Consider the following 26,113-nt stretch of genomic DNA (forward strand, 5'->3'; position numbering starts at 1 on the left):
AGGCAATGCATAAATCTTCTTCACTATAAGCTTTTCTTATAATGAGCTCCATTTATAATGATGTCTATGTGAAGAAACCATTTTGTTGGTAATTAGAACTGCTGAGCAAGGTCTTGCATGGTTATGACCTTGATGTAACAACATTTTTTTCTTGTCTTTCTCAGCACATCTTATATTCAGCAGATCTTAATGATCTTGGTGAACTCTTACAACCTTAATGATTCTGCGATTCCCTTCACCCAGAGCACAGGCACCAAACACACACATGTGCTTCACAAATCTGTTATTTAATGTGATCACCTGAAATATCAGGGGAACAAGCTGATAAGGTTTGGACATGAGCCATAGAGCAGGGTCTTCCCCAGCCTCTAACCCTATGAAGTTGGAGGCACCATCACACAACTGGGCAGAGCCCAGTGCTCAAGACAAGCTGCCCCTACTGGGATTCCTCCCAGTCCAGGAGGGACACCAGCCCGACTATGCCACCTCCAAGTGTCCAACCAAGTGCCACCAGCAGAAGTTGTACCCTGTCTGCTCCCTGCAAGCCAGCCAGTGCTGTCCCAGCCGGTGAGGAGCAGCGATGCCAGATTAATGTGGCCCTTGCAGTTCCCAAAGGCCAGAGCTGTGTTAATGATGCCGGTGATGGAACGCAGAAGCGTGAAAGGAATTCTAATAGATATGACAAGTCTAATAAGAATTTGTGTCTGGAAGGGACCTCCTCTGGGGCAGGCATCTGACAAGACGTTGATGGCTGAAATTTGTTTACTCATTGGCACCGATTGTACATCTCCTGCCAGCTCCTTATTAATCTAATTTGAGACATTAAAGCTAGGGAAGGGGAGAGACTTTGACAGAAGCTCAGCTAATGAGCAGTGTCACCATCCTGCCCCACTCCTCATCCCCCCCAGACCGTGGGGCAGGCTGGAGAGTTGGGATGCATTTCTCACCAAGACAGAGATGAAGTGTTTCCCTTAGGACAGAGGGATGAGTCAGCACATGGCGGCTGAGTCACATTCAAGCCCTGTCCAGGCTGGTGAGGACCTGCTGAAATTTCATTTGCAGTGGCATTGCTGGTGGCATGGGGTGAGCCTGGAACTGTCTCAGGCTCATCGTTGGGCAGCTCCCCTGGAAACACCATTTTCTATGGCAGAAGTAGGATCTTCACTCTTAGTAGGTCCATGGAGACATGTGAGGGACCCACAGCCCTGGCAGGTTGGCCTAGAAGGATGCACCCTTTCCTAAGAGCACGACCCCTGGTCTAAGCATCAACGTCTAAGAATCAGTCTGCAGGGTCTGTTGGCCACACATCCTTTGATGGCAAATGCCTCGTTTCCGCTAAATAATAATCCTCACGTTGTGCTGTTCTCTCACCCTCCTTTCCCCCACCTCCTCTCCTCTTCAGCTGCTGTTGATTATTTGACCAAGAACGTGAGCCTGTCCACGCAGCGCAGGATGAAGCTGGGAGAACATTCGGCCGTTCTGGGGCTCCTACCAGTAGAGACAGGCCAAGCTTACTGAAGAGTCCGACTGTGCCAACAACCCACTCCAGCAACTCGGTACCACTGGAGAAACACTACCAGCCTTCCAGGGATCTGCCTGTACCCAGACCCTACTCCTTCCCAACTCCCTTCCACCTCGCATCAACTTGTGAAGGAGACGGGAAAGATGGGGAGGGCTCTCCAAGAATCCAGCTCCTCCCAGGGCACTCAGAGGCAAGCCTGGCCTCATTGACCTGAATTCTGTGGCCAGAGACAATAGGTTGGGTACATTTATTAACCCCGAGTTCATGCCCTCCCTCTACCTGGCCATGGTGTTCTGCCCATGCTTAAGGACCTTCCATTGATCTAGGTAGTTGGCATAGTCAAAGCCAAATTGATCTTTTTTTCTTTTCCTTTGTAAAAAAAAAAAAAAAAAAAAAAGTTTCTTTTTGTTTCCTTTTCTTTCCATTGGTGTAAATTTGGTGAATGTTGTATAGGAAGGAATAACCAAGCTGATTGTTAAGGATGATATAATTCGGGACCACAGAAGACCTATGGACCAAACATAAGAACTTGTTTTAAACAAAAACAAACAAACAAACAAAAAGCAGCAACGCGAACACAAGAAATACGAACAAACACACAAAGACAAACAAAAAGCTCAGACGTAAATTAAAGAGACAACAAACGTCCCCACCCCACTCTACCCTTCTGTTCTCACCGATGGCTTCCCAAAGCAGGGCCAAAGCAGGCCAGATTGCTGCTAAGCAGGGCAGGGTGGATGTCCGTCCAGCCTGGGACCTTCGGAAGGTGTAAATGTGAATTGCTGCATGAGGACTGGAGATCGTGGGCACAGGCATGAGCAACATTTATGTTTCCTCCTAGGGACCAAGTTTGACCTGGTTATCACCAAAAGGACACGGGCATCAGACAGTGGCAGAAGATGTGGTAGCAAACTCTGGCCAGAGAGAGGGCATCAGATACAGATGACTATTGTGGAGCTTTTGCCCTTGCAGTCAAGAAGGGCGAGGACTGTCATGGCCCTTTCATCCTTCAGTGGGAAAGAAGTTGGCCATTGAGAGCAAAAGCAGTGGAGAGAAGGAAGAGTCAAAGATGTCTCAGAGGGTCAATGTGCAGAATGGGGTTCTGCTGCAAGGAAAGGGCCACCTGAATGAAAGTGGGGCGGCACAGTCGGATGAGTTCTGCTCCAGCACGTGCTTCTAGGGCCAGGTTGTTACAGACACTTCTGCTGTGCCCTTTTTCTCTCACTGCTGTTTCTTCAGTTCTTTCCAAATAATCTGACGTTGTTTTTGCAGCTGAAACAACGTTTTCTTGGGGAACTGCCCCCTGCCTTGCCCCAGCCTCATTTATCATGAACCTCCAAGCTGCTTTCTCCTGAGCCATGTGGGCAAGTACCTGTCGGGACCAAAGCCGAAGTTTGCTTCTTACATTGCTCAGCACCCTGTCAGACCCATATACAGCATTGATCAGCATTGCTGCATGTGGGTGATGGATCCTACATTCCGAAATGCGTGCTGACACACCAGCTTGGCCGTTCTGCCAGTCACACCATCCACAGCAATGCCCTGGTTGTGCCAGTCTGAGCTCTTGGAAAGCAACACAAGATGCTGCCCTTGAGCTGATCGAAGGGAGAAATCCCTTTTGAACTCCAGTCTTGGCTTAAACGTCATTCCCAAGTCACCTTCTGTGATTGCCATATCAGAACAGGGGGTTCTAGGGCAAGAACAAGGGTGTCTGTGATGGACACGAGCATAGGGGTTAATGCCAGAAGGACCCATTTGCTGAAACAACCTGCTCTTTAACAAGAGGCCAACAATCCCCGCTACTTCACACTGAGATTTCTGACCAAATGCATTCCTCGCTGCCTGCAAAACTAGAAGGAAAGCTTCAGTTTGTCGCAAGAATCGCTCCCCACGAGCAAAATCCTACCAGCTCTCTTCTCCCCACTCCATCCTATCTCCCAGCCGTGCATCGAGCCCACCTCCCAGCCATCCCCAAGGAGCGGTGCACAGAACCCCACCAATCAAAGTCTTAAAGAGAGGGAGCACCCCAGAACCCTGTTTGCCATTCACCTTCACCTGAAAGTCCGTGAGCACCCGGGCACTGCTGTAAATAGAGTTTGTAGGGGAATCCGAATCGCCCCGCTAGCACCAATAGCTGTTCTCTGACCTTTCCCTCGTGGTCGCACTTTGTACATTAGCTGGAAATTTGGTCATGTGCTGTATGTTTATAGGAAGTTGACTTTCTTTCTTTCTTTCTTTCTTTTTCTTTTTTTTTTTTTTATACTAAAAAAACACAGTGAGTGCCGTGCTAGTTAAAAAAAAAATAATAATAATATTAAAAAAAAATAAAAAGAAAAAAAAAAAGAAAAAAGAAGAAAAAAAGGGGGAGTGGGGAGGGCGAAACGTAGAAATTTTGCCTATTGTGTGTTTTCAAAATACATTCCAGAACCTTTGGGGTGGGACGGGTTTGATTTGGGGAATGCTTTTTTTTTTCTTTTTTTTTTTTTTGGTTGTTTCTTGGTTTTGCTCTGAAGGTACATTCATGTATGAGAGTCCAAGTATTTTATTTTATTTTATTTTATTATTTCTTCTTTTCCTTTTGTTTTACGGGTTGCCAACCTCAGTTCTGCTGAAAAGAGACAAACTCAGGGGGTAGGGTGGGACAGAACGGAGGGAGGCGAAAGAAAACCGAGCATGGAAGAGCAGAGCCGGTGGTGGGACCTTGAGGGACGTGAGGACCCATCGGGGACGGAGCAGACCTCCACCCAACGGTGGCTTTGTTGGGATCCCAACCACACGAGAAGCCAACGAGCAAAGGGCCGTGCTCCGTTCTCTCAGGTCAACATTTCTTCCATGCCTGCAGACTGAGATCCTTGTGGGACAGCCAACCCACCAGTGGGTTTTGGACCTCCCCACGCCCCTGCTTCACCTCTCAGCACCGTCCTGAGACCACAAAGTGGACATTTCCTCACTGTGTCCAATAAGTCAGCAGATTGGCTCCTGTCACTCAGAGACTTTGTGTATTTAACGCTTCTAACCCGTCATCCCTAACACCTCCATATACCCACCTGGGGAATATCTACATAGCACTATAGGACATTCCTTATTCCTAGTAACTGCGGATATGTTGCTTCTGTGTTTGACTCATAGCCATTTTGCTCCATGTGTATGCCTGCCTGGGAGTGTGTGCGCGTGTGTGCCTGCGTGCGTGCGTGTGTATATATATAATCGCACCATAATTTATTCAGCTATATGGAGTAGTAATAGTAGAAAGAGAAACTGGTATTTGCTTTAACTACCTGCTGCCTGTAGGTGTCTCTCTGTAACTCAGGCATAACTGTTATACATTAAAAAAGGAAAAAAAAAGGATTAAAGGTGTCTTTGGGTGGCTTGTTTGCTTAATGCGCTCGGCCAAGCTCAAGTGGTAAACCAACAATGGCCAAATGCACGGGTAAACTGCAGGTGGTTTTGCTCAAAAAAAGGCCAAATTGTGCTGTTCATTCGTAGGATGTAGTGGGTGTGGTGGTGGTGGGTCAATGGTTGGAGTGGATGATCATAGTAGTCTTTCCAGCCTTAATGACTCTATGGTTCCATGGGTGGGCATAATGGGCATGGGTTGATGGTTGGACTCGGTGATCTCAGTGGTCTTTTCCAACCTTGATGACTTTATGATGACTCTATGATGACATTCTGTCTATGATTCATACCAAGTTGGAGAGGACCCATAAGTATCATCGAGCCCAACTCCCATCGAGTCTGATTCCTTAATGAAAAGCTACGTGAAGAAATGAAACATCCAATTTCACTGCGACTTTCCATGAGGGAAGGACAATCACCTGGCCTGTTCCAAACACAACCGTGCCTTTGTACGTTCATTTTCAGCGAGTGATGGTGGGGCAGAGGGAGGCAGGATGGGACCGCGCTGCCGCTCTGGCTCCGCAGGCACCTGGCTCTCGTTAGAGGGCAAAGCACAGCAGCAACAAGCGGAACAATATTTTGAAGCTCTGCAGAGCAAGGCATGGCTCGGGGCTTCGGCAGTGGGTAATAAGGCATTTCGCCTTTAAACAAAGCCAGTCCCATCTGAAGATGTTTTGGTTCCCCGTAAAATAAGTTGATCTCCATCCAAGCGGTGCTGGACCAATATCCGCATGCAGAAAGGAGGGTAATTAGTCTCTGGTTTTTGGTGGGTTTTTAAAATGTATTTGTTCTCTGGTTGCCTTTCAGCAGAGGGATCGTTCCATAGAGGGGCAGTGGGAGGTGGGGGGGGCTGAGGGGGATCTACCAGCTCTGGGGGCACCCAGGCATGGGGTCTGCCCTGGCGTGCCCCCAGAAGGCTTCTCCCATCATTTCCTACGAGCCCTAAAGCAGGGCAGCATTATTTCTATAGACACAGCCCTATTTTCGAACCATCTCTGCTGCTGGAAGCTCTGTGCCCTCCCTGAAACAATCTTGCTCCGGCGCTGGCCGCATCCAGACAGTGCCGTTGTGTTTCAACACTGCCCTCAACTGTTCCCAGAGCTCCTCGTCCTCTTTTCTGGCAGCCCGAGCCTTATCTGAGCAGCACAGGACATCTCCCAGACCTCGCCAGAGCCCAAATGTTGCTCTGTGGATGATATCAAGGGCACGAGTGAGCCCACAAGGGAGCTGCTCCGGGACGACGCAGCTCCTGCAACAAGGATCACTGCTCAATTATGGCCCTAAGCTGTTGTCAGCTTTAATCTGCTGATAAACCAGTGATAAATCAGAGTCAAGGCCATTTGACACCAGCTGCTAACTTCTGCCAACACACTGCATCTGCAGGCTGGTACTGACTGTGCTGCAAGCACAGGGTGCCCAAGGTCCCCATGTCATGACCTCATGGATCCCCAATGTCATGGCCTCATGGATCCCCATTGTCATGGCCTTACAGATCCCCAGTGTCATGGCTTCATGTGTCCCTGTGTCATGGTCTTATGGAACCTTGTGTTGTGGCCTCTGGATCCCCGAGTCTTGGCCTCAAGGGTCCCCATGTCATGGTCTCATGAGCTTCCAGTGTCCTGGTCTCATGGATCCCCAGTGTCATGGCTTCGTGGGTCCCCACATCATGGTTTCAAGGGTCCCTATGTCATGGTCTCATAGATTCGTGTGGCCATTGGTCCCCATGTCATGGCTTCATGGATATCCCTGCGTTATGGCCGTGGGTCCCTGTGTCATGACCTCTTGGATCCCCATATGACAGCACTGAACACACACAGGCACATGTGTACTGCACGTTCTATTCCCCAGCTTCATGCCATTGCCATTCAGCAGCTGGGGAAAGCACATGGGGGTGCAGCCCTAACACATTTGGAAGGGCATTAATTAGCACTTTTATTTTGAATTACTGAAGAAAAAAAAAATAACAACTTGAACTTATTTACATCACCTTCTCAGACATTCTCACATGTGTTTTTCTGAAGTGAAATAGGAGGAAAGGATCAAAACCTTTCTTGTACTGAGGTTGTTTCCACTTTTCCATTTTGCTTTCAAAAATATGAGAAGAACAAACTGGAAGGGGAACATTTTTACCTTTCTAACCTGGAATTTAAAACCCGTTCTTAAACCCAAACTAAGGGAACTGAGATTTATGCTCATTTCTCTTTACTCGAGACTTATTAATAAAAGACAATTTGGAAAGAGTCCTTGTGATAAAAACCAAAATATTCTGGAAAAAAAATTGCTTTCTCCAGGTCTGATTTCTCCTCCTCTCCACCACGCTGCCCATCCCAGCACCGCTGCAATACAATGGTTTCAGGAACAGAGGGGTGAAGGTTAAGTGACTTACATGAGCCCACATTGGTTGACGTGTCGTGTTCGGGTGTTACAGCCGGAGAGTGGCTGTGCTGTCAGCAGCCTTCAGCCTCGCAGCATTCCATGAGCAATTTCTTTGCAGAATAGGTGTAGAGAAGTTTATTATAATGGGCTGTGGACCTGCATAAAATCAGGGTATTCCGAGCAGGGAGAGGTGTATGAAAGGGAATTAAACGACTGAAAAAGGATTTCCTTGGGAGGCCCATTTCTTTCTTTTTGAAGGATTAATATAATTAATATCCCATCCTGGGCGGGCCACATTCTCACCCGGCACAAACCAGCCCAGAATTTTAACGGGTTTGGCTGATTTATAGTAACCCAGTGGCTCATCCTGCATTCCTACAGCAAGCAGCGCTCATTCCCCTAATGCTGAGCATCAGTGGGGCACTCGCCCCATCCTCTCCTCCCCACGGTGACTTTAGTGCAGAATTCCCACCCCCGGGGCAGAACACGTTGGGTTTTTCCATCCCTTTCTCTTCCATTGCCCCCTATCCCCAACCAACACACAACCTCGAGGTGCCGCGCTCCGAAATAAATAACGAGGCGGGAATTGCCTTTTGTGTGTAGCCAGGCTAATTGTTATTAATGGTAGATATGGGGAAAAAAAAAAAAAAAAGAAAGAAAAAAAAAGAAAAAGAAAAAGAAGGAAAGGGGAGGGAGGATGAGAATGGGAGGGAAAAGGGGAAAAAAGGGAAAAAAAAAAAAACAAACCACAACACACAACAGAGAGAAGAAACCCACAAGAAACTGCTCGCATTTCCCGAGACGTCGACAAAGCTTTTATGAATATAACGGGATTTGTAACAAGCATTGCAGCTGCATATAAGGCATTCAGACATGGAGACAATTTTACTAGATAATAGACTATCACGCAGGATACAATTTAAATTAAAAAATGCAATTTTCACCTTGAAATGAACAAATGATTACAATTTCTATACAAATTAAGGCATTCAGGCTCTCTTTCAGTAGTGGCATCAGTCCATGAAATATGACATAATTACCATGAAATACATTTTCAAATATTTTGATTTTTTTTCTTTTTTTTTTTTCTTTCTTTCTTTTTTTTTTTTTTTGTCCTCTGCTTTTAAAAAACAGAGCCCCATCTTCTGTGTGTGTGCATGTGCGTGGGGGGAGAGCGGCCCCATCCCACCTTCTGGGGAAAAACACATTAAAAAGAAAAGAAAAAGTACCCAAAGATTACGCTCCCCCCTCCCAGCCACCCCCCCTCCCTGCTCCCCCTCCTCTTGACTTGCGAGATAAAATTGGAAAAAAAAAAATCAGACAGAAAGAAAAGGAACGCAAGCGAAAGGCTCCAAAGCCCCCAGATTTATCTAAATTACTACGCTTATCTGCAAAAATCACATCTGCTGGTTATCTACTGGCTCCGCACATCTCCTGGCCCCCCCTCCCCTTTCTGCCTTAAAATGATGTGGGTTTTTTTATTATTATTATTATTCCTCTCTTCTGTGTTTTAATTATTTGTCTGTTATGTTCTTTCTTTGTAGCTGGAGAAGTAGGGCGATGAGCCGAAATGATCCCCCGATGCATTTGGGCATCCAACCCAATGGGACACCAACTGGTGGGGTTTCTTGGGGTCCATCGTGCCTGGAGCACAGGGATGTGGGATAGGTTAGCAAACACGCCAATGAATGGGAAGCGGGAAGAATGAGGAAGTTTGTAGGAGAAAGGAGAGGAGACAGTCCTGGTTGGTAGTTTTTGCAAAGTGCTGAGTATTTGGGGTAGAATTTCCCATTTATGTGTCTTGAGAGAAGTGGAGATTCGGGCACCCAACCCAATGGGTCACCAACAGCTGGGGCTTCCTGGGGTCCATCGTGCCTGGACCAAGGGGATGTGAGTTAGGGGTAGGGTTAGGGTTAGGCTTTGGAGATGCTCTGCTCTGTTTACTGTCTGACTTGCAGTCTTAGTCAGCATATTTTTAAACTAATGACCATTAGTGGATTTACGAGATGGTGGTGGAGTCACTGTCACTGGAGTTGTTCAAGAACCATGGAGATGTGGCACTGAGAGGCATGGGCAGTGGGCACAGTGGGGATGGATTGGGGTGATCTTAGAGGTTCTCTCCAACCTTAATGGCTCTATGATCCTATGATGGGATGAAGCATGCCCCTTCTCGCACTGAAAATCAGTGTTGTGTTGGTACTGTGGTACTCTCTCCAAAGCTGGTCCCTGTCTGCACACCCACACGGGCAATGGGGAGCTGAGCATTTTCAGCCTCGTGGCTTTGAGGTGCGTTGACCTCATTTCCAAGATTTTACTCCCAGAACCACAAGAGCTAGAGGTTTCTTACCAAAAATTTGCATTCTGTGGTCTGTGTTCAGCACAACTGCAGGTCAGCAAGGGAGAAATACGCCATGTCCATTGTAAATTCAGTTACGCTGATGACAAAGAACTGTTGGAAAACTGCAGAGGAGTTTATTGCAAAGTCTCAAAGTGCAGTTACCTGCAGCTGCCTGGCAGAGTGGACAGGGATTGGGCAGAAAATGATTTCTTAACCCATTACAAACAATTTTATTTTTTTTTGTTATCCTATTCTTGGAAATCTTTTCACCTAGAAAACCTAACACTGCTCCGTTGGAAGAGGCGCAGCTTCTCCCCATGGTGGGGATTTGGGATTGATTCAGCTGTTGCCCATCACCATTGCCCTAAGGCTGCCCTGACCCAGATCTGAGCACACCCAACCTGCCTCTCAGCCCAACACCTCTGCAAGGCTCAGATCTCAATTTAAAACCTTCCCAAAACGTTTCAGAGATCCATGCTGGGGACGACACCACTCATGGAATGTCTCTGACCAACCAAAAGCTGCACCATTGGACTGCTGTGCCTCTGCTGTGCCTCTTCTCCCCACTTCAGGTACCTATACCCAGAGACCAGCCTCACCCTGCAAAGCCCATAAGCTACTCTAAACCCAGGAGGTGATGGGTTCTGTTTTATTATTTGGTTGAAGTCCCCACAGAAAGGGATTTGTTCTATTGGACCGTGGGGACCATCTAATGTTGCCTATTACTGGACCGTGCCTGGCTTGGGGACAATCTAACACTGCCTACAGAGATGTTCACTCCAAACCTTCAGCTGAAATGCATGAACTTCAGCTCCCTCCCATCATAGGTCCGTATCTGAATGCCTAACACCTTCCCAGCATCCCACCTCTCAGAGCCTCTGCAAAGTGCAGGTTGGGTCTTGTTGGAGAAGCAGCCTTGCTCGAGTTCCAGTGGGCAGGTGGAAGCTCAGGCAGGGAAATGTCAGGCAGGTCTGGCTTCAGGTGGTGCTGGGTTAGGCTTGGGCTTATTTAGTTCTCCAGTTATGCTCAATTTATTATTATTATTACAAAGCAATTGCAATTAAAAAAGATAAAACTTCTGAGGAGGAAAGCACAGCAGCCTCACCGACACTGCGTTGGCAGCAGTCTCATGCCTGCTTTATGAATCTGTTAATGAAGCCCTAATTCCTGGCAGTGATTGTTTGGCCTCAGCAAAGCCCCAGCAGCCTCAGCCCTTGCCCATCAGCTCAACGCTCCCAGGGCAGAGCTTGCAGAAAAAACAGATCTTTGCTCTCTGTTCACAAACTTGCTGCTGGGGGAGAAGCTCCCTGTGTTTGGGGAGGTGACATGAATTAAATGAATCCCAAGAGAGGATTTTGTTCACCAGAAGCATGAGGAACGTTGGCCTTGTCTGAGCTATTGCCTGTTCCCAAAAGATCAACCCAACATTGCCACAGCTGAACCCATCCCAGCTCCACGTTGCCATGGCCTAACCCAACCCAACCCCACATTGCCATGGCTGAACCTCACCCAACCCAAAGCTGTCAGGGACAAACTCAAGCCCATGCTGCCATGGCCAAACCTAACCAACCATATGTTGCCACAGGTGAACCCAACCCAACCTGATGTTGCCACAGCTGAACTCAGTTCATCCCAACATTGCCACAGTTGACCCAACCCCACCTTGCTATGGCCAAACCCAACCCAACATGGCCAAGGCCAAACCCAACCCAACATTGTCATGTCCAAACCCCACCCAACCCAACGTTGCCACAGCCAAACCCAACCCAACCCCATGTTGCCATGTCTGAACTCAACCCACAGCTGCATGACCCAACCAACTCCATCTCTCCATTCAACAAAGGATGCCCAGCTCCAGGAGGACAGCTCAGGGCTGTCCCCAAGAAGACTCTCACCTCCAATCCCAGGTTTTGCTCAGGTTTTGAGAACCTCCTGTGCCTTTAAGGCTGGCCCCAGCTGCGCTTGCCACCGTACAGAAGAGGATGCGAAATTAAGTTATGTGAGGCTCCTGCAGCTGAACCAGATGCGACTAAAACCAGCCTCTTTATGTATTCATGAGCTGTGTGGAAGAGAAATAAAAGGATTCATTACCACGCAAACTGTTACTAATGACATGTACCTGGTGCCGAGCACCTCTGGAAATCTAATGCGACACACTGGAGGAGAAAATGTATTCGCTTTTCAGAGGCCAATGCTGAATGGAAAATTTCCCCTCCTTGGCCCTTCCTCATTCTGCATTCACTAAAAGCAACATTTACAATTCTTCTGCCATTATGTCCTACCAGGGCCTCTGCGCTTTCTGTCACGACCTTGATATTAGCTGAAAATTGGAAATTCGCTGGCATAGCGGAGGTGGGGAGGGCTGCAAAGCAACTTGCTCTGCCGCCTAGTTTGCTCTGAAGAAAGAAAGAAGAAGAAGAAAAAGAATGAAAAAGGCAACGCTTAACTCCCTGTGAGTCGCCAGCAGGAAAATGCAGAGGATGCACAAGCAAGGAGGGATGGGAGGAGGAGGTGGGAGAGCTCCACAGTGCTGCACGGCCTTTGGTGGCATGAAGGTTCTGATGCTAGACAAGGTGGTAGGGAGGAATGTGCTTTATCTGATCCCAAATCCCTTTTCTCCTGTCACCAGGAAGAGTCAGCAGCTCCTTGTAACACCCATTTTGTTTCTTTTTTGCCTCTTTTGGGCAGGGACAAAGCTCTCAGCATTATTCCATATGTATGAAAGTGGGGATAAATGCTCCCCATATGGTAGGAGATGATACTTTGGGATCTGTTCTAGCCTCCCTTTAACCCCAAGGGCTCTCTGTGTTTGTGGCCTAAGTCATCCCTTCTCATGCTGCTCCCTCCCTACCATTCCCACTCCCTTGTTTACCGAGGGCCATCCCTCCTATTAGTTGGCGAGCTTTCTAATTTAATCAAGGCTGGTCACTCTCACTGATTAATTCACAGGATGTCAGCTGAGCTGTTCTGCTTTGTCACATCCCAGGCACTTTGGGTGCGTGGCGACAGGAAAGCACCTGAATGTGATGCAGAGCAATGGGAGCCTCCCTGAAACAAAAAACAGAGACGTGGCAACTCAAAGTCACATGGTTAGGAGCAGCTAGCCCCACGTTCATTCCATCTCCATGGGAGATGAACTCTTTCTTCTCTATCAGGGAGCTCAATCCAAAATGGGCAGGCAGATGTTAGGTATGAGCAGCCCTGTGCTACTCCACCCCCAGTTTCCCTTTTCTAACCCAACCTCTCGCTGACTGCCAGGGGAAGGGATGTCCCTTCCTTTGAAGACCCCAATGGGCAAATGTAGGATGTGTTGCCCACAGACTTTGCTTTTCTGTATTGGACAGGTGTGGGTGGAGATGAAAAGGGGAGAGGATGGGGAATACATGGAAGAGTTTTAAAAATTAATATTTGGGAGGCTGTCCGGGGGAGCTGGTAAGAATTTCACAAGGCTGATTCCTACTAAAAACTGCCAACTTGCATTCCCATTACCAAGGACAATGCCAAGGGTGAGGTAGGAGGAGGTCTCCAGCCCCTTTTGTGGTTTGGAAGCACTGCGTTCCTGCCTTTGGAGGAAAGGAACCAGATCTCCCATTCCGCAACCCCTCACAATCCATTTAATTGCCCCAAGGAGGACACAGCACTGACATCAGCGTCTGTGAGCCTGCTTTTGGCCAAACATCAAGAGATGTTGGTTTGAGTGATGGTTGGCAAAGGGGGACAGAGACCAGCATTAGGATCCCTGAGTTTAGGCTTTGTCTTGAAGGTAGGATTTCCTGCTCTGGAAACCTTCCTGCCTGTTTCTGTCCTCACCATCAAATTTATTGATCACGTTTGGTCATAGCACTGTGATAACATCTCTCAGCTGTGCCTGAACCTGAATCCAAAATCCAACTGCGTACGGTTGTCAATCCAATCTCAAGCCAAAGCCATAGCACTGAGGCTGCACATCTGTGCATCTTTCCCATTCCTGAAACCCGATGAGGTTGGGGGGATTGGAACAAATTGTTGATCCACCACCCATGGGATGGGTTGGGATGCGCACCCAAAGCTTTGCTGGAGACCCAGTGGGACCCATCCTTCCCACCAGCCCTGTACTCGTGCAGGAGGTGCATACTAACAGTAACACTTGTTCTAAATGTTAATCAACCACAGAAATCATCATCTGGGGGGTTCTGGTTGGTAGAACAGGGATGTGCTCTGTGATGTGGGGCTCCTGGGGGGCTGAGGGCCCATCTCCAGTGATGCGCTGTCCACGCTCCGTGGTGCTGAGATGCTGTGAAATCTCTTTACACCTTGCTGTCAAGACACACCACGAGTGCACATCTAAAATCAGGGACAAGTGGCATTTTCAACTGCTGTGGCTTAGTTTACTGAGGGATCTCCCAAGAAATAGATGCGGGCTCTTTGACTGTGGGCTGTGACCCCAAGGAGGTATAGGGACATTGTCCCACCTCCTTATCCTATAGGTATGGTCTCAGTGACATGGAAAAAAAGAGTGGGATTTCAAGGAAAATCTTGGAATAGTTGGATATGTAATCTCAAAAAAAAAAAAAAAAAAAAAAAAAGATTGTGTGGTGAAGGAATGGGTCATTATTTACGGGGGGCAGGCATAGTGTTGAGAGTCCTGGTAGGGTGCTGGATGGGTGGCCCAATCCAGACCTGACAAGGGAGGAAGAATGCTAAATTCCAAAGCGAGGGCTGTGTAGGCTGTGTAGGGTAGGGAAATGCAAGGGGAAGGGAGGGGGCAGCAGGAACGGTGGCCACTCGGATTTCAGGGCTCTCAAGGAAAAGTCGAGCCCTGAGCTATTTTCCCAGGCTGTGAGGAGGCATCGCAGCTGGCTTCCACCCGCCTGGGACAGGGGAAGGGTCTGAAGTGGTGCCAGAGCCTTAGTGGGGAGGTTACGGCTGAGTCCCCCAGGGTTGGAACAGAAAGATGAGAGATGCTCCGTGCACAGCTGCTGGCCCCAGTGCCCAACATGGGGGGAAATCACCATCAGGAGCCAGGGACGAGTTATCAGCTGCTGTTAAAAGGAGCTGACAAGTGGGAGAGGCAGAAAATGCAGGTGTTGGCAGGGAATTACCACCTTCCCCATGGGCTGGGCTGCACTAAATCAGTGTCACAAAGATATCGCTTGGGGCGGTGGAATGTTCGAGGATGGGGATGCTCAGGGATGGGGGTGCTCAGGGATGGGGATGCCTGGGGATGAAGATGCTCAGAGATGGGGATGTGTGGGGAGCTTTGAGCCAGGAGCAGTTTCCAGCACTGTTGATGTACATCATGTCTTAATTAGGATCAAGGGCTTAGTGGGCACCTGTGTCCTTTAGGGGAGTCTCAATTCACCCCAGAGGGATGGGGCTGCCACAAAAGGCTGGGCAGTTCCCAGTCCAGTGGCCAAAGTAGGAAAAAAGGCAATGATTCACCTCCTCCTTCCCTCTTTCCTCCTCCCATATTCACTCCCTAAACAGGGAGCATGAAATCCAGCACTTGCATCCCTTTTTCCCCCCCTCTCAGGCAGCCAGCCCTACAGAAGGAGCACTGTGCCAAGCAGACCTCATAGCTGCCTGCTGATGTCAGGGCTCTGTGCAGTGCAGCTGTCTGAAAGCATCCCCTGGATTAGAGCATTGCACTGGGATGGGGTGGGAGGGGGTACATTCCTGAGGGGTGGCGTCACTCCAGTGGATGGAGCCAAAGGCTGGGAGCCCCATGTTCTGCTGCTGTTTGCAATGGGGCAGCAGTGGGATCTGGGGGCAGCTGTTCCCATTGCTGTGCTTCAACATTCCCATCTGTGAAATGGGCACAGCACAGCTCCGCACCCAAACATTAAGAAGGGATTCCCTGGTGTTGGCACACAGCTGTGAATACAGAGAGTGCCATAAATGCAATATGGGGGTTCACTTTACCACCAGGACCCATTTTGGAGGATTCCCTGCCACCATTCCCAGCAGAGACTCCACCCCATTATCCCACCCAAGGAACACTGATGGAGATGCTTGGAGCTGGGAACCCACAGCCCAACTCACCCTAATGTCTACAGCCCCCCAGGACCCCGCAGTACATTTTGGGATGGACGCAGCCATCCATCCACCCACCCACTTCAACCTGCTCCTCTCATCCCCCACAATTACGCCTCAAGCCCCACTTGGGGGTGTTGTACATTTTCGCAGGCTGGGGAGAAAACAACGTAAATAAAAAACAATAATTAAAAAAACCCAATAATAATAATAATGAAGGAAAGCTGCCCGGAGGGCTGATCTCCCTCCAATTAAACGTTTTGGATGGCACTGCTGGACTATCCGGGGAGAATCGATTTTGGTCGCCCACTCTGCCCGCCTGGCACCACGGCGCCGGCACCGAAATGTCACGTTTGTGATCTCTGGGATGAGGAGTGGGGGGCAAAAATATATATATATATATATAAAAGCACAGAAAAAGAAAGAAAATCATAAATGAAAATAGAGCCTGAGTGGGATTGCCGCTGTGATAATGTTAATAATTGGTGTGAGGAGGGGGGAGGAAGCGGTGTTTGTTGGTAATTTTCTGGGTGCTGTGTACACGCCGATGCCTTATCACTGAAGGATGGAAAACAGCGGCGGTGATGGCACTGCTGATACATTTTAAACACCCAAAGGATGCGATGCTGCGCGTGATGCTGATCCCCATGGCACGGGGAGGGGGGACGGGTGGGATTGGAGTCCCCGAAATCCGGAGCATCCCATGGCATAGGTGGGAGCGGGCTGGTCTGCAGCTCTCTGTGCCCCTTTATTTGCTTTTCGGGATTTTCTTCTGGCCCCAAAGGGTCACACCGCGCAGTTTCAGCCCCAAGGATGGAAGCCAGGCTTTATTTACTCTAGCTGGAGGCTGACATCCTGCTGTATTCTCATGACTCCAGGACCTGGGGCTTTAGCACAAAAATGCCAAATATTAGCTAGCTCTCCATGGCTCCGCAGCGTTTTGGAGGGGCTGCTCCATTGGAACACGACGTTTCTTTGTTGAACAGGGCCGACATCCACGCCCCATCCCCTTCTTGCTGCTCGGGTTTTCCATCTGCACTGTGGGAAAGTCCCACTGTGGGGCTGGATGTGCACTCTCTGATAATTTTTTCTCCTCTGATGCCTTTTTTTTTTTCCAGAGGTAGAAGAGCTGTTCCCTTCTCCCCATCGCTCTCCTCAAAGGCAATTCCTTTCCCCATCCCTGCAGGCATGGAAGCACCCAAGGAAGATTGTGATCCCCCCCCCCCCCCCCGGATGCACTCCCGACTTCAAAAAGCCAACTGCTTCAATAGCATTAGGGGGCTGATTTGAAGCCACAAAAGCCATGAAATTCGGAGTTAAGGCTCAAAAATCCACTTGACACCCTGCCCTTAAGTCCTAAAAGGCGCTGAGCTGAAGGCAGTGGCTCACAGCTCCCCGAATTGCTGGCTTCCCCTGGAACAGGGCACTGAGGATGTCCCCTTCCCCTATATTCAGCACCCAAAGCTGTTTCACCTCCCAAAGGCTGCAAGGCGGAGGAGTTCCCCATGGGAGATTATTTATTATTATCATTTATTATCATTGTTTATGACTATTATTACGATGGCTATTATTGGTGTTATTATTCTCACCCATTGCTCCCATCCTTGCTCAAAGCACTGCATGCACCGAACGCACGCTTCGTCTCAGCTCATCCCCTGGCAACAACTGGAAGAAATAACTCATTAAAACAGCACAAAAAGTTTTTGCAATGCATTTTACTGCGATTTTCATCACTTAAGCCTGGATTTGCAGGTGTTAGTGCAACTCATTCTTCACCTGCATGCTGAATGCCGGCCCAGGCACGGACAAGATCGATACTTCAGTGCTTATTGCAGCAGCTGTAACAGGGTTAGCCACACTATCTGCAAATCCTGATAGCCTCTGGGGTGAGGGATGCTGCAGCCACTTGTGCAGAGTGGCATTGAGGGTTCTAGAAAACCCCTCTGCTTCCCCCAGTTGACGTCCAAGGATCAGCGATGGGATGTGTGGGGACAGTTGGGCATCCCCATGGGTAAGGAAACTTGGGGAGCATGTGGGAGCTGCTGAGCCCACGGGAGGGGTGCCTTCTGCAGTGGAATAAGGCACTTCGGACAGTTTCTAAGCAGCACCGAGCTCGCAGATGCCCTCTCTTGGCAAAATGTGCCTCCTGCAGACGTTGCTCAGAAGGAAGGAAAAGGTAAGGCTCAAGGCTCCCACTGCATCTCACAGTGGCTTGAACCAAACCAGGCTTCCTGGAAAGTCCCTAAGTTCCATTCACTTTGCTGTGCAGGCTCTGTCCATGGATAAAGGATGCTTTGAGGACATCGGACACTCATCAGATGGGTAAAGGGGAACTGGATCCAGCACCCCTTGGTGAGCTCAGAGCCCTCTGCAGAGGCACAGTGCTGCTAGCTCTGAGATATGTGATGGAAAAGCCCTTACGTGGTGGAAGAAGTGTTACTCCTGCACGGGGCATTGCCCTCTTAGAGCACAGAGCAGAGGAATCGATTCCCAAAGGTCTGTGGATTTGCTGCAGCCAACTCGGTCCTTTTTCTTTTTCTTTTTCTTTTTTTTTTAATAACATTATTTTTGTGCGAGCTAATTTAATAAAAGAATCGCTCCCTAAAAATAAAACCTTTGCTGAAGAGCTGCTGATTGAAGTGCTTTCAAGGGTGCGGCAGGAAGCCGCGGTGTGCGTCGAGCATCAGTAGTAGGGCACGGGTTGGGGGAAGGCATCACTGCATGTAGGCATAGCGCCAGTCTGACAGAGGCACGTGGGTTTCCTTGATGGCCTGGGGAGATGTCCAGCGTAGGATGTAGTGGGGGCCACCAGGCTTGTCATTGGTTCCTGTTTTGGGAGGAAAAAAGGGACATGAGGGTGATGGGTTGACGGTTGGACTTGGCGACCATAGAGGACTTTCCCAATGTGAGTGATTCTACAGAAAGCAGAATGGTGGGACCTCAGGGTGAAAGATGTGGTTGGAGGGGATGTGTCCCGTCGTGCTGCTGAAAGAAGGGGGTTTTGAAGGGTCTCACCTGAGATGCGGGAGCCCCCAAAGGGTTGCTGGGCCACAACGGCGCCCGTTGACTTGTCATTGATGTAGAAGTTGCCGGCCGCGTTGCGCAGACGGCTCCGGGCTTCCTCAATTATGCTCCTGGGGAGGGATGGGTGAATGTGAGCATGGGGGGGGATGACAAAAATGTGCCTGGGGGCCTCTGCTCTAACCCTAAGCCTAATAGCAGCCAATCTGGGCACTGCTTTCCTCTCCATGCACCTCCAGGACTGCATGTTTAGCCAAGCCAAGTTCAACTCGCACTCCAATGGGATCTGTGTGCTTGAAATTCAATTACATGACTGCAGTTCTCTCTTCTAATCCCTTCTCAAGATTTTTTGTTATAAAATGAAATTCTTTATACCTAAGTCCAAGGACAGCCCAACTTAACGACCTCCTAAGTTAGGTCAACTCATCCTAATGATGAGTAAGTTGGGTTTAATGACCTCCCAGGTTACTTATTCAACACCTGCTCACTAGTTTCACTAATATTTGTTTTAATCCCAGGTACTCATTGAGAAATTAATTCCCTATCTGTTTTGTGTGAGCCTCAAACTTTCTCACAACAACGACAAAAAGCGTTAAATAAGAAAACAACACAACGCAACAACACAACAATGCAATAGAACACGACAATGCAATGACACAATGCAACAAATTGCTTTTTATACAATCTAAAAAGCTTCCGGCTCTCCTCATCACTTAGAAATAGTGCTCTGTTTTCTCCTAGGCTTCTTAAGTAATGAAATAACTCATTCTTCTCCTAATCTCTTTTTCCCATGGTAAAAAGAAACTCAGAAAAGGATTCTCGAAACCAGTTTCTAACCAAAAAAGCACCTTGTATGCAAGCCCTGAGGGGCTGGAGCACTGACTGGTGGCTGGGAGGGGATGGGAGGACCAACCTCACCCCCCCCCTCCCCTTGTCCCCTCCTCCTGTCCCCACTCGGTCCCTGCTCACCTCTCCTGGGCGAACACCGCCCCCGTGAGGCCATAGGGTGTTGTGGTGTCGATCAGCTCCAACACCTCCTGGTACCGCTCCTCGGGGTACACGTACACGGTGAGGATGGGTCCAAAAATTTCCTGAAAACCAAAAATATAAACCATATAACTCAGCCATTTCATATAAACCAGCCTCCTCCAACCGCCAGCGTCTGAAAATTAACACCAGCTTAGCTAACGCCATCAACCAAGCCAACGCGCTGCCCAAGACGTGGATCCACACCCCGTGTTTTCCCCACTCTCACCTCCTTCATGATGGGGTCTGTCGGGTCCTGGCTCTCCACGATGCATGGCTCAACAAAGTACCCAACGCTGTCATCGCAGCCACCCCCGGCCAAGATGCTGAGGTTGGGGGACGTCTTGGCGTGTTCGAGCCACTTCTTTATACGTGCAAACGACTGAGGAAAGGGAGGATGATGAAAAATGTATGTAAGCTTACACTCGTCGTTGAAGAAGGGCTGGAGGTGAGGTTTGGGTGGTGCTTTTCAGGACTATGCTGCTCGCTTCCAGCTCAGGATGAGGGCTGGAAGCTGGAAATACACCCTATGCACTGAGCCTTATATCTGAGATGGTTTCTCAGCAAGATATCCCACTTTTCAAAAGAAGCAGTGACATATCATAGATTGGTTTAGGTTGGAAGGGACCTTAAAGAGCATCAGTGCTTAAAGATCACTGAGTTCCAACCCCGTGCCATGGGCTGGTTGCCCCCTGCCAGACCAGTCTGCCCACAGCCCCGTCCAATCTGGCCTTTAATGTCTTCAGGAACGGGGCAATATGTGATAGTTGGGTTCGCTACTCTCCTCAAAGCTTTGATAACAGTAATGAACCCCACATAACCAAGCTTCTACCAGCAGCCTGGTGGTGTTACTTCCATGCAGACAGGACATGTGAGCTCACCTTGTCATCAATCACTGCTGAGAAAAAGGTCCCAAAGTCCTGGACAGGCTGGAGGGGCAAAGATAAGACAATACAGTCACATAATCATTAAGGGTAGAAAATACTTCCAAGATCAAGTCCAACTCATCATGCCAACCTATCCCTACTATGCCCATTCATAGGATCCTTACGGCTGGGGAAAACCTCCAAGGCCACCTAGTCCAACCATCAACCCATCCCCACCATGCCCAGTCATAGAATCCTTAAGGTTGAAGAAGACCTCCAAGGTCATCTGGTTCAACCATCAACCCAACCCCACATATCCACTCATAGGACCATAGAATCCTTAAGGTTGGAGAAGACCTCCAAGGTCATCGCGTCCAACCAACGCGGGTTGCTCCTGACGAATGCACTGGGCTGAAAGGTGGAAGAGACAGCATGAGGACATGCACACGCAGTCAACCACCAGGGCGTGGGGTCAACATTGTGCCAAAAAGCTGACTCTAAAACTGAAATTCCCACAACAACGCATCCGTCCCCACCCCAAAGCACACCTCCGTTTGGAGGGACCAACCTCCCCTTTTTCAATTAGCCCGCGGTATTCAGCGCTTTGCACAATCCTTCCCGCAGATGCTGGCTACAAGTTAATTTCTAATCACTAAAAAAAAAAAAAAGAGATGAAGGGGGGGGGGTGGGGGTAGGGGGAGAGGATGGAGGGGTGGTGGTGGGGAGAACCAGTGGATAAAAAGCTCGGTTCAATAGGAATTAGTAGCCAGTTACCGCAGTCTCTAATCCCATCAGCCACCCGCTGAGCCGCAAAGCCCTTCAGCAGCCCGGCAGCTCCACTCACGTCTCCCACTTTGATCTTCTTGGTCTCCTCCAGCAGCTTCTCTTTGATCTGGGGCCACAGCGAGCGCGGGGCGTAGAGGCGGGAGCACGCCGAGCATTTCTGGCCGCCGTACTCGAAGGCGGAGCGCAGGGTGCCGTTCACCACGCTGGACACGTCGGCCGAGCTGTGCACCAGGTGGAAGTTCTTACCCCCGCATTCTGGTTGGTGGAGGAGAAAGGAGAAAGAGAGGAGTTGGACGGCACGAAGGTAAAGGGATGGGGGTATCCCCAAAAGGTGAGCTCACCTCCGGCCAGGCGGGGGAAGCTGCGGTAGCGGTCCAGGTTTTCGGATGCTTGCTTCCAGAGGCGCTTGAAAGTCCTGGGGGAGAAAGGAAGAGGTGTGGGAAACATGGGAAAGGTGTGGCAGGGTCCTGACCCTGCTGTGACACCCCAGCAAGGCCCCCCGGCCGTCCCCAAAGAAGGGATGCTCTGCAAATGGGGGAGATGTTGGCGAGAACGACACTCTGGGTATCAAAGCGCCACGCACTGCACAAAGCCCAGAGCAGAGAGCAGCCGGCAGAAGTTCCCCTTTCCCCTTTCACTCCTTGGTTTTCTGGTTAAAGCAGCTCCTCGTGCTTCCCTGCCCCGACTTACGGCACGCTGCCGGTGAAGTTGAGCCCACAGAAGTGCTCGGAGCTGGTGACAGCATCACCAAACACGGGCCCATCCGCCGGCACGAACTGGATGACATTGGGAGGGAGCCCGGCTTCCAGCAGGATCTTGTAGACGGCGTAGCTGGAAAGCAGGGCCGTGTCGCTGGGCTTCCACAGCACCACGTTTCCCTGCAGACAGAGCACAGTGAGTGCACGGGGGAGAGGCTTCCAGCCCTAACGTGACCCAAGGCCAGCTGAGAGAGCAAAGCAACCTCCCAAGCATGTATTAACAGAGCCCAGGCAAACAGCACAATTGGCTGCAAGGCGCAGAGCAGCGGCCCCGCTGTGCTCCCACCCCTTTGGCTCTGTGCCCCCACCACGGCTGCAGCTCATGACCTGCCCTGTGTCACCAGCACTGCAACGACGAGCACGCTGCGAGCAAGGTTCAGTAGTGCAGTGCATAGAGGAGAATACCCTGGGGTTAATTAACACCCGCTGGGGGTTAATTAACACCCATGTATTAGAGCACCCCAAGCTGCTCTCTGTGTAAAGCCCAACCTACGGGTGAATCATGGAATGGTTTAGGTTGGAGGGGACTTTAAAGAGCATCCGGTTCCAACGCCTGAATTGGGCTGGCTGCCCCCCATCAGGTCAGGCTGCCCAGGGCCCCATCCAACCTGGCCTTTTAATATCTCCAAGGATGGGGCACTTCTCAGATTCTGGGAATGTTTTCCCTTTTTCCAATGCTTGCCCATCAAAGCTGTTGGGTAGACAGGTCTACCCAGCAGCCGGTGGAATGACCGACTAATTAAGACACTCTGAACCTAATTACAAAATTCAGAAGGGTGTCCAGAAAAGTGTGGCTGGTCATCATCACTCCATGATGCTCACCATCAAAGCCGGAGTGCCCGCCAGGTTGCCACCGATGGCTGTGAAGTTGAAGGGAGAGACAGCAGCCACAAAACCCTACGGAAGGAAAGGGACAGGTTGCAGCATCCTATGTCACCTTAGGGCACCCCATGACACCCCGTGGCCATGAGTTTGCCCAGCTGCTCACCTCTAGCCCACGGTACACCATGCTGTTGGTGCTGGCCTCCACGCTGAGCGGCTGGCTGCCCTGCAGCTCCAGGGCGTACTTGGCGTTGAAGCGGAAGAAGTCGATCAGCTCCGCTGCTGCGTCGATCTCCGCCTGGATGACGGTTTTGCCCTGGTCATGGCCAACAAAAACAACAGATGGCATTGGGATCCGGCCTTTCCAACAAGGGCTTGGCCTTCTGCAAGGCCCCAGGCTACTCCTTCCAAGACCCCATCTCACACCTTCCCAACACCCCACCTCAATCCTTCCCAAGACCCCATACCACTCTTTCCCAAGACCCCATCTCACACCTTCCCAAGACCCCATACTTGTTCCCTCTCAAGGCCCCATACCTGCTCCTTCCCAAGACTCCATCTCACACCTTTCCAAGACCCCATCTCACACCTTTCCAAGACCCCATCTCACACCTTTCCAAGACCCCATCTCAATCCTTCCCAAAGCCCCATTCCACTCCTTCCCAAGACCCCACACCGCTCCTTCCCAAGGCCGCAGATCTCTCCCACTCACCCCATCCCACTCACCTGCCCCACCATGGTCTTGGCCAGCACCTCGGCACGCCGTGGGCCGCTCAGCATGTCGGCTGCTTTGAGGAAGATCTGGGCCCGGTCCTGGATGGGTTTCAAGTCCCACTCCTTCCTGGCAGCCACGGCAGCATTAATGGCTTTGTTAATGAGGTCCTGCGGAAGGGGGATGGCAGCCATGAGGAGATGCCCATCAGAGAAGATCGGGATGGGGGTGGAGGGCCATCTGCCCAAGGATCTGTGCTCACCGTGCTGTCCCCATAAGGAAAATTAAAGGGAAAAGGGCCAGAAGTGGGGTGCTCACCTTGTCAGCATAGCAGAACTTGGCCACTTTATGCGCATGGTTGAATGGCTGAAGAGAGAACACAGCGTCAGTAATTCCCTGTCTGATGGATGCACCCCTCATAATGTGATACTGCACCCCAAAACTCACCGACAGTTGGTACCGCACTGCCGACGTCCACACCTCCTCCCCACCAACCACACAGGGGATGGATTCAGTCCGGCCCTTCAGCTCAGCGAGCGCCTGGAGAACGGAGAGCACAGCGTTGGGGATGGATGGAGATGCATTAAAAAAAAAAAGGGGGGGGGGGGGGGGGGGGAACTCAAAGTGATATTTTATGTAGGGGTACCTTCTGGAGAGCTGCTCGCTCGGGGCTGCCGGGCTTGAACTCGAGGATGGGCTCGTTGGTCACCTGGATGGCTGCATGGTGCAGGCATCTCCGCCTAGGGAGGGAGGGATGGGGAAATCCCACCCATGCTTCCAATAAAAGGTGGTTTTATCCCCCCGAAGTGGGGTTTTGGCCCCAATAAAACGTGGTTTTATTTCAATGTGGTTTTATCCCAGCAAAACATGGGTTTAACCCAATAAAACCTGGGTCTATCCCCCCCAAAACTGAGTTTAACCCAACAAAACCTGGGTTTAGCCCAACAAAACCTAAGTTAATCACAATAAAATGTATTTCTATCACAATAAAACATGGTTTTATTGCAATAAAATGTGAGTCTACCCCAACAAAACGCGGTTTTATACCAACAAAACTTTGGTTTATCCCAACAAAGTTTGGGCTAATCACAAAAAAAAAAGTGTTTCTATCACAACAAAATATGGCTTTATCTCATGAAAAGGTGAGTTTCTCCCTCCAAAACGTGGTTTTTAATCACAATAAAATGCGTTTTATCCCAATGAAAAACGTCTTTATCCCAATAAAAGTGTTTTTAACCCAAGAAAACTTGTTTTTATCCCAATAAAACATGAGTTTATCTTAATGAAATGTGGGTTTCTCCCCAAAAATGTATTTTTATCCCAACAAACTGCTTTTATCTCAACAAAACATGAGTTTATCTTCATAAAATGCGGTTTTATCCCCCCAAAACGTGTTCCTATCACAATAAAACACGTTTTTATTCCAAATAAACATTATTTTATCCCAACGAAGTTTGGTTTTATTCCAACAAAACTCGATTTTTTCCCCAACAAAATGTGGTTTTATCTCTTAATTTAGTGCCTTCAGGCTGAAAAAAGCTGCAGAAGACGCTGAATCAAAGGTTTCTATGGGATGGGAAATGGGGACCTGCAGGGCACCGGAGCGTGGCAGCTCAGAGCCTTTGCCATCCCAACGCCCACCGCAGTGACATTCCCCATAGGGGCAAAGGGGCAGGGAGAGGGGCAAAGGTTGGGAGGGCGGTGGGGGCAGTGGGGTTCGTGCCCGGGGTGGGGGTTTGGGGGACGACCAGGCACGGGTGGAGCTCCCCCCACAACTCCTGTCCTCCTCCATAGGGCATCGCTTGGGGTTGGGGGAATGGGGTGAAAGAGGGGGGGATGCCTGGGGGGGACGGGAGGACACCGAGAGGGAGGAGAGACAGACAGCGGGACAACAAGAGGGGATAGGAGGACAGACTGAGGGACACCACGAGGGGACAGAGGGACAGACGGGGGGGACACACGGCAGGAGAAGGGACAACGGGGGGGATGTAGGCTCGGCCGGCACTCACCCGCGGCCCCGCAGCGCCCGCCACATCCCGCACCGCTCCGCGCCGCTTCCCACGGCCGCGTCCGCACCGCTGCGGGGAGAGGAGGGGAGGAACGAAAAAGTCCCCGCAGTTATTCAGGCGAGAGGACGATCGCTGCCGTGGGATAACGGGATGGGGAGAGCGGTGCCACCCGCTGAGGGCTCCGCGGCCACGCGTGGGGATGCGGGGTCCCCGTTTAGGGCCGGGAGCTGAGCTGATGACGATGGGAGAACAACCCCGGTGCGGTGCGGCGGTGGTTGAGGCCGGGACGTAGGAAGGGGCGGAGCGTGAAGAGAAATAATTAAATAAAGGCAATTAATTAATTATTTTATTTTAAAGGAGGGGGAGGGAGGGGGGAAAAAAAAGAGGGAGAGAAAGAGGGGAGAGGAAAAAAGAGGGGAGGAAAAAAGGAGAGAAATAAGGGGGGGAAGTAAGGAGAGAAAGAGAGGAA

The 26,113-nt window shown here is 50.0% G+C and overlaps 2 protein-coding genes across 6 annotated transcripts in view; one reads left to right on the forward strand and one right to left on the reverse strand.

Moving 5' to 3' along the window:
• The window catches only part of PAX7 (paired box 7), an 89,147-nt gene extending 84,272 nt beyond the window's left edge, over positions 1 to 4,875 (forward strand). For 4 of the 5 annotated variants that reach the window (XM_015296830.4, XM_015296832.4, XM_015296831.4 and 1 more), the window contains exon 10: positions 1,403 to 4,875. In XM_015296830.4, the coding sequence (XP_015152316.1) occupies positions 1,403 to 1,518 (116 nt within the window). In that variant the 3' untranslated portion in view covers positions 1,519 to 4,875. 5 annotated transcript variants of the gene reach the window in all.
• A 12,469-nt stretch (positions 4,876 to 17,344) lies between these two features.
• Positions 17,345 to 25,697, reverse strand: ALDH4A1 (aldehyde dehydrogenase 4 family member A1). The gene is made up of 15 exons (NM_001252104.2): positions 25,645 to 25,697; positions 24,282 to 24,375; positions 24,083 to 24,175; positions 23,954 to 24,001; positions 23,650 to 23,805; positions 23,090 to 23,239; positions 22,924 to 22,998; positions 22,034 to 22,221; positions 21,685 to 21,758; positions 21,402 to 21,598; positions 20,573 to 20,620; positions 19,921 to 20,073; positions 19,635 to 19,756; positions 18,660 to 18,778; positions 17,345 to 18,471 (listed from the first exon to the last, which is right to left on the reverse strand). The coding sequence occupies exons 1-15, from the start codon at positions 25,668 to 25,670 to the stop codon at positions 18,359 to 18,361; spliced, it is 1,656 nt and encodes a 551-aa protein (NP_001239033.1). The 5' UTR covers positions 25,671 to 25,697; the 3' UTR covers positions 17,345 to 18,358.
• Positions 25,698 to 26,113: the final 416 nt, after the last annotated feature.

The sequence above is a fragment of the Gallus gallus genome, chromosome 21 (genome assembly GCF_016699485.2).
Source record: "Gallus gallus isolate bGalGal1 chromosome 21, bGalGal1.mat.broiler.GRCg7b, whole genome shotgun sequence".
NCBI lineage: Eukaryota > Metazoa > Chordata > Aves > Galliformes > Phasianidae > Gallus > Gallus gallus.

What these genes read in the sequence shown, in the direction of transcription:
- ALDH4A1 (NM_001252104.2), bottom strand. Translation starts at nt 25,670, where the DNA reads ATGTGGCGGGCGCTGCGGGGCCGCGG. An exon ending in CTTCCCCCGCCTGGCCGGAG is followed by an intron (nt 21,599 to 21,684) that starts GTGAGCTCACCT and finishes TCCACCAACCAG; the next exon opens with AATGCGGGGGTAAGAACTTC. An exon ending in CAGACCCCATCATGAAGGAG is followed by an intron (nt 19,757 to 19,920) that starts GTGAGAGTGGGG and finishes TTTGGTTTTCAG; the next exon opens with GAAATTTTTGGACCCATCCT.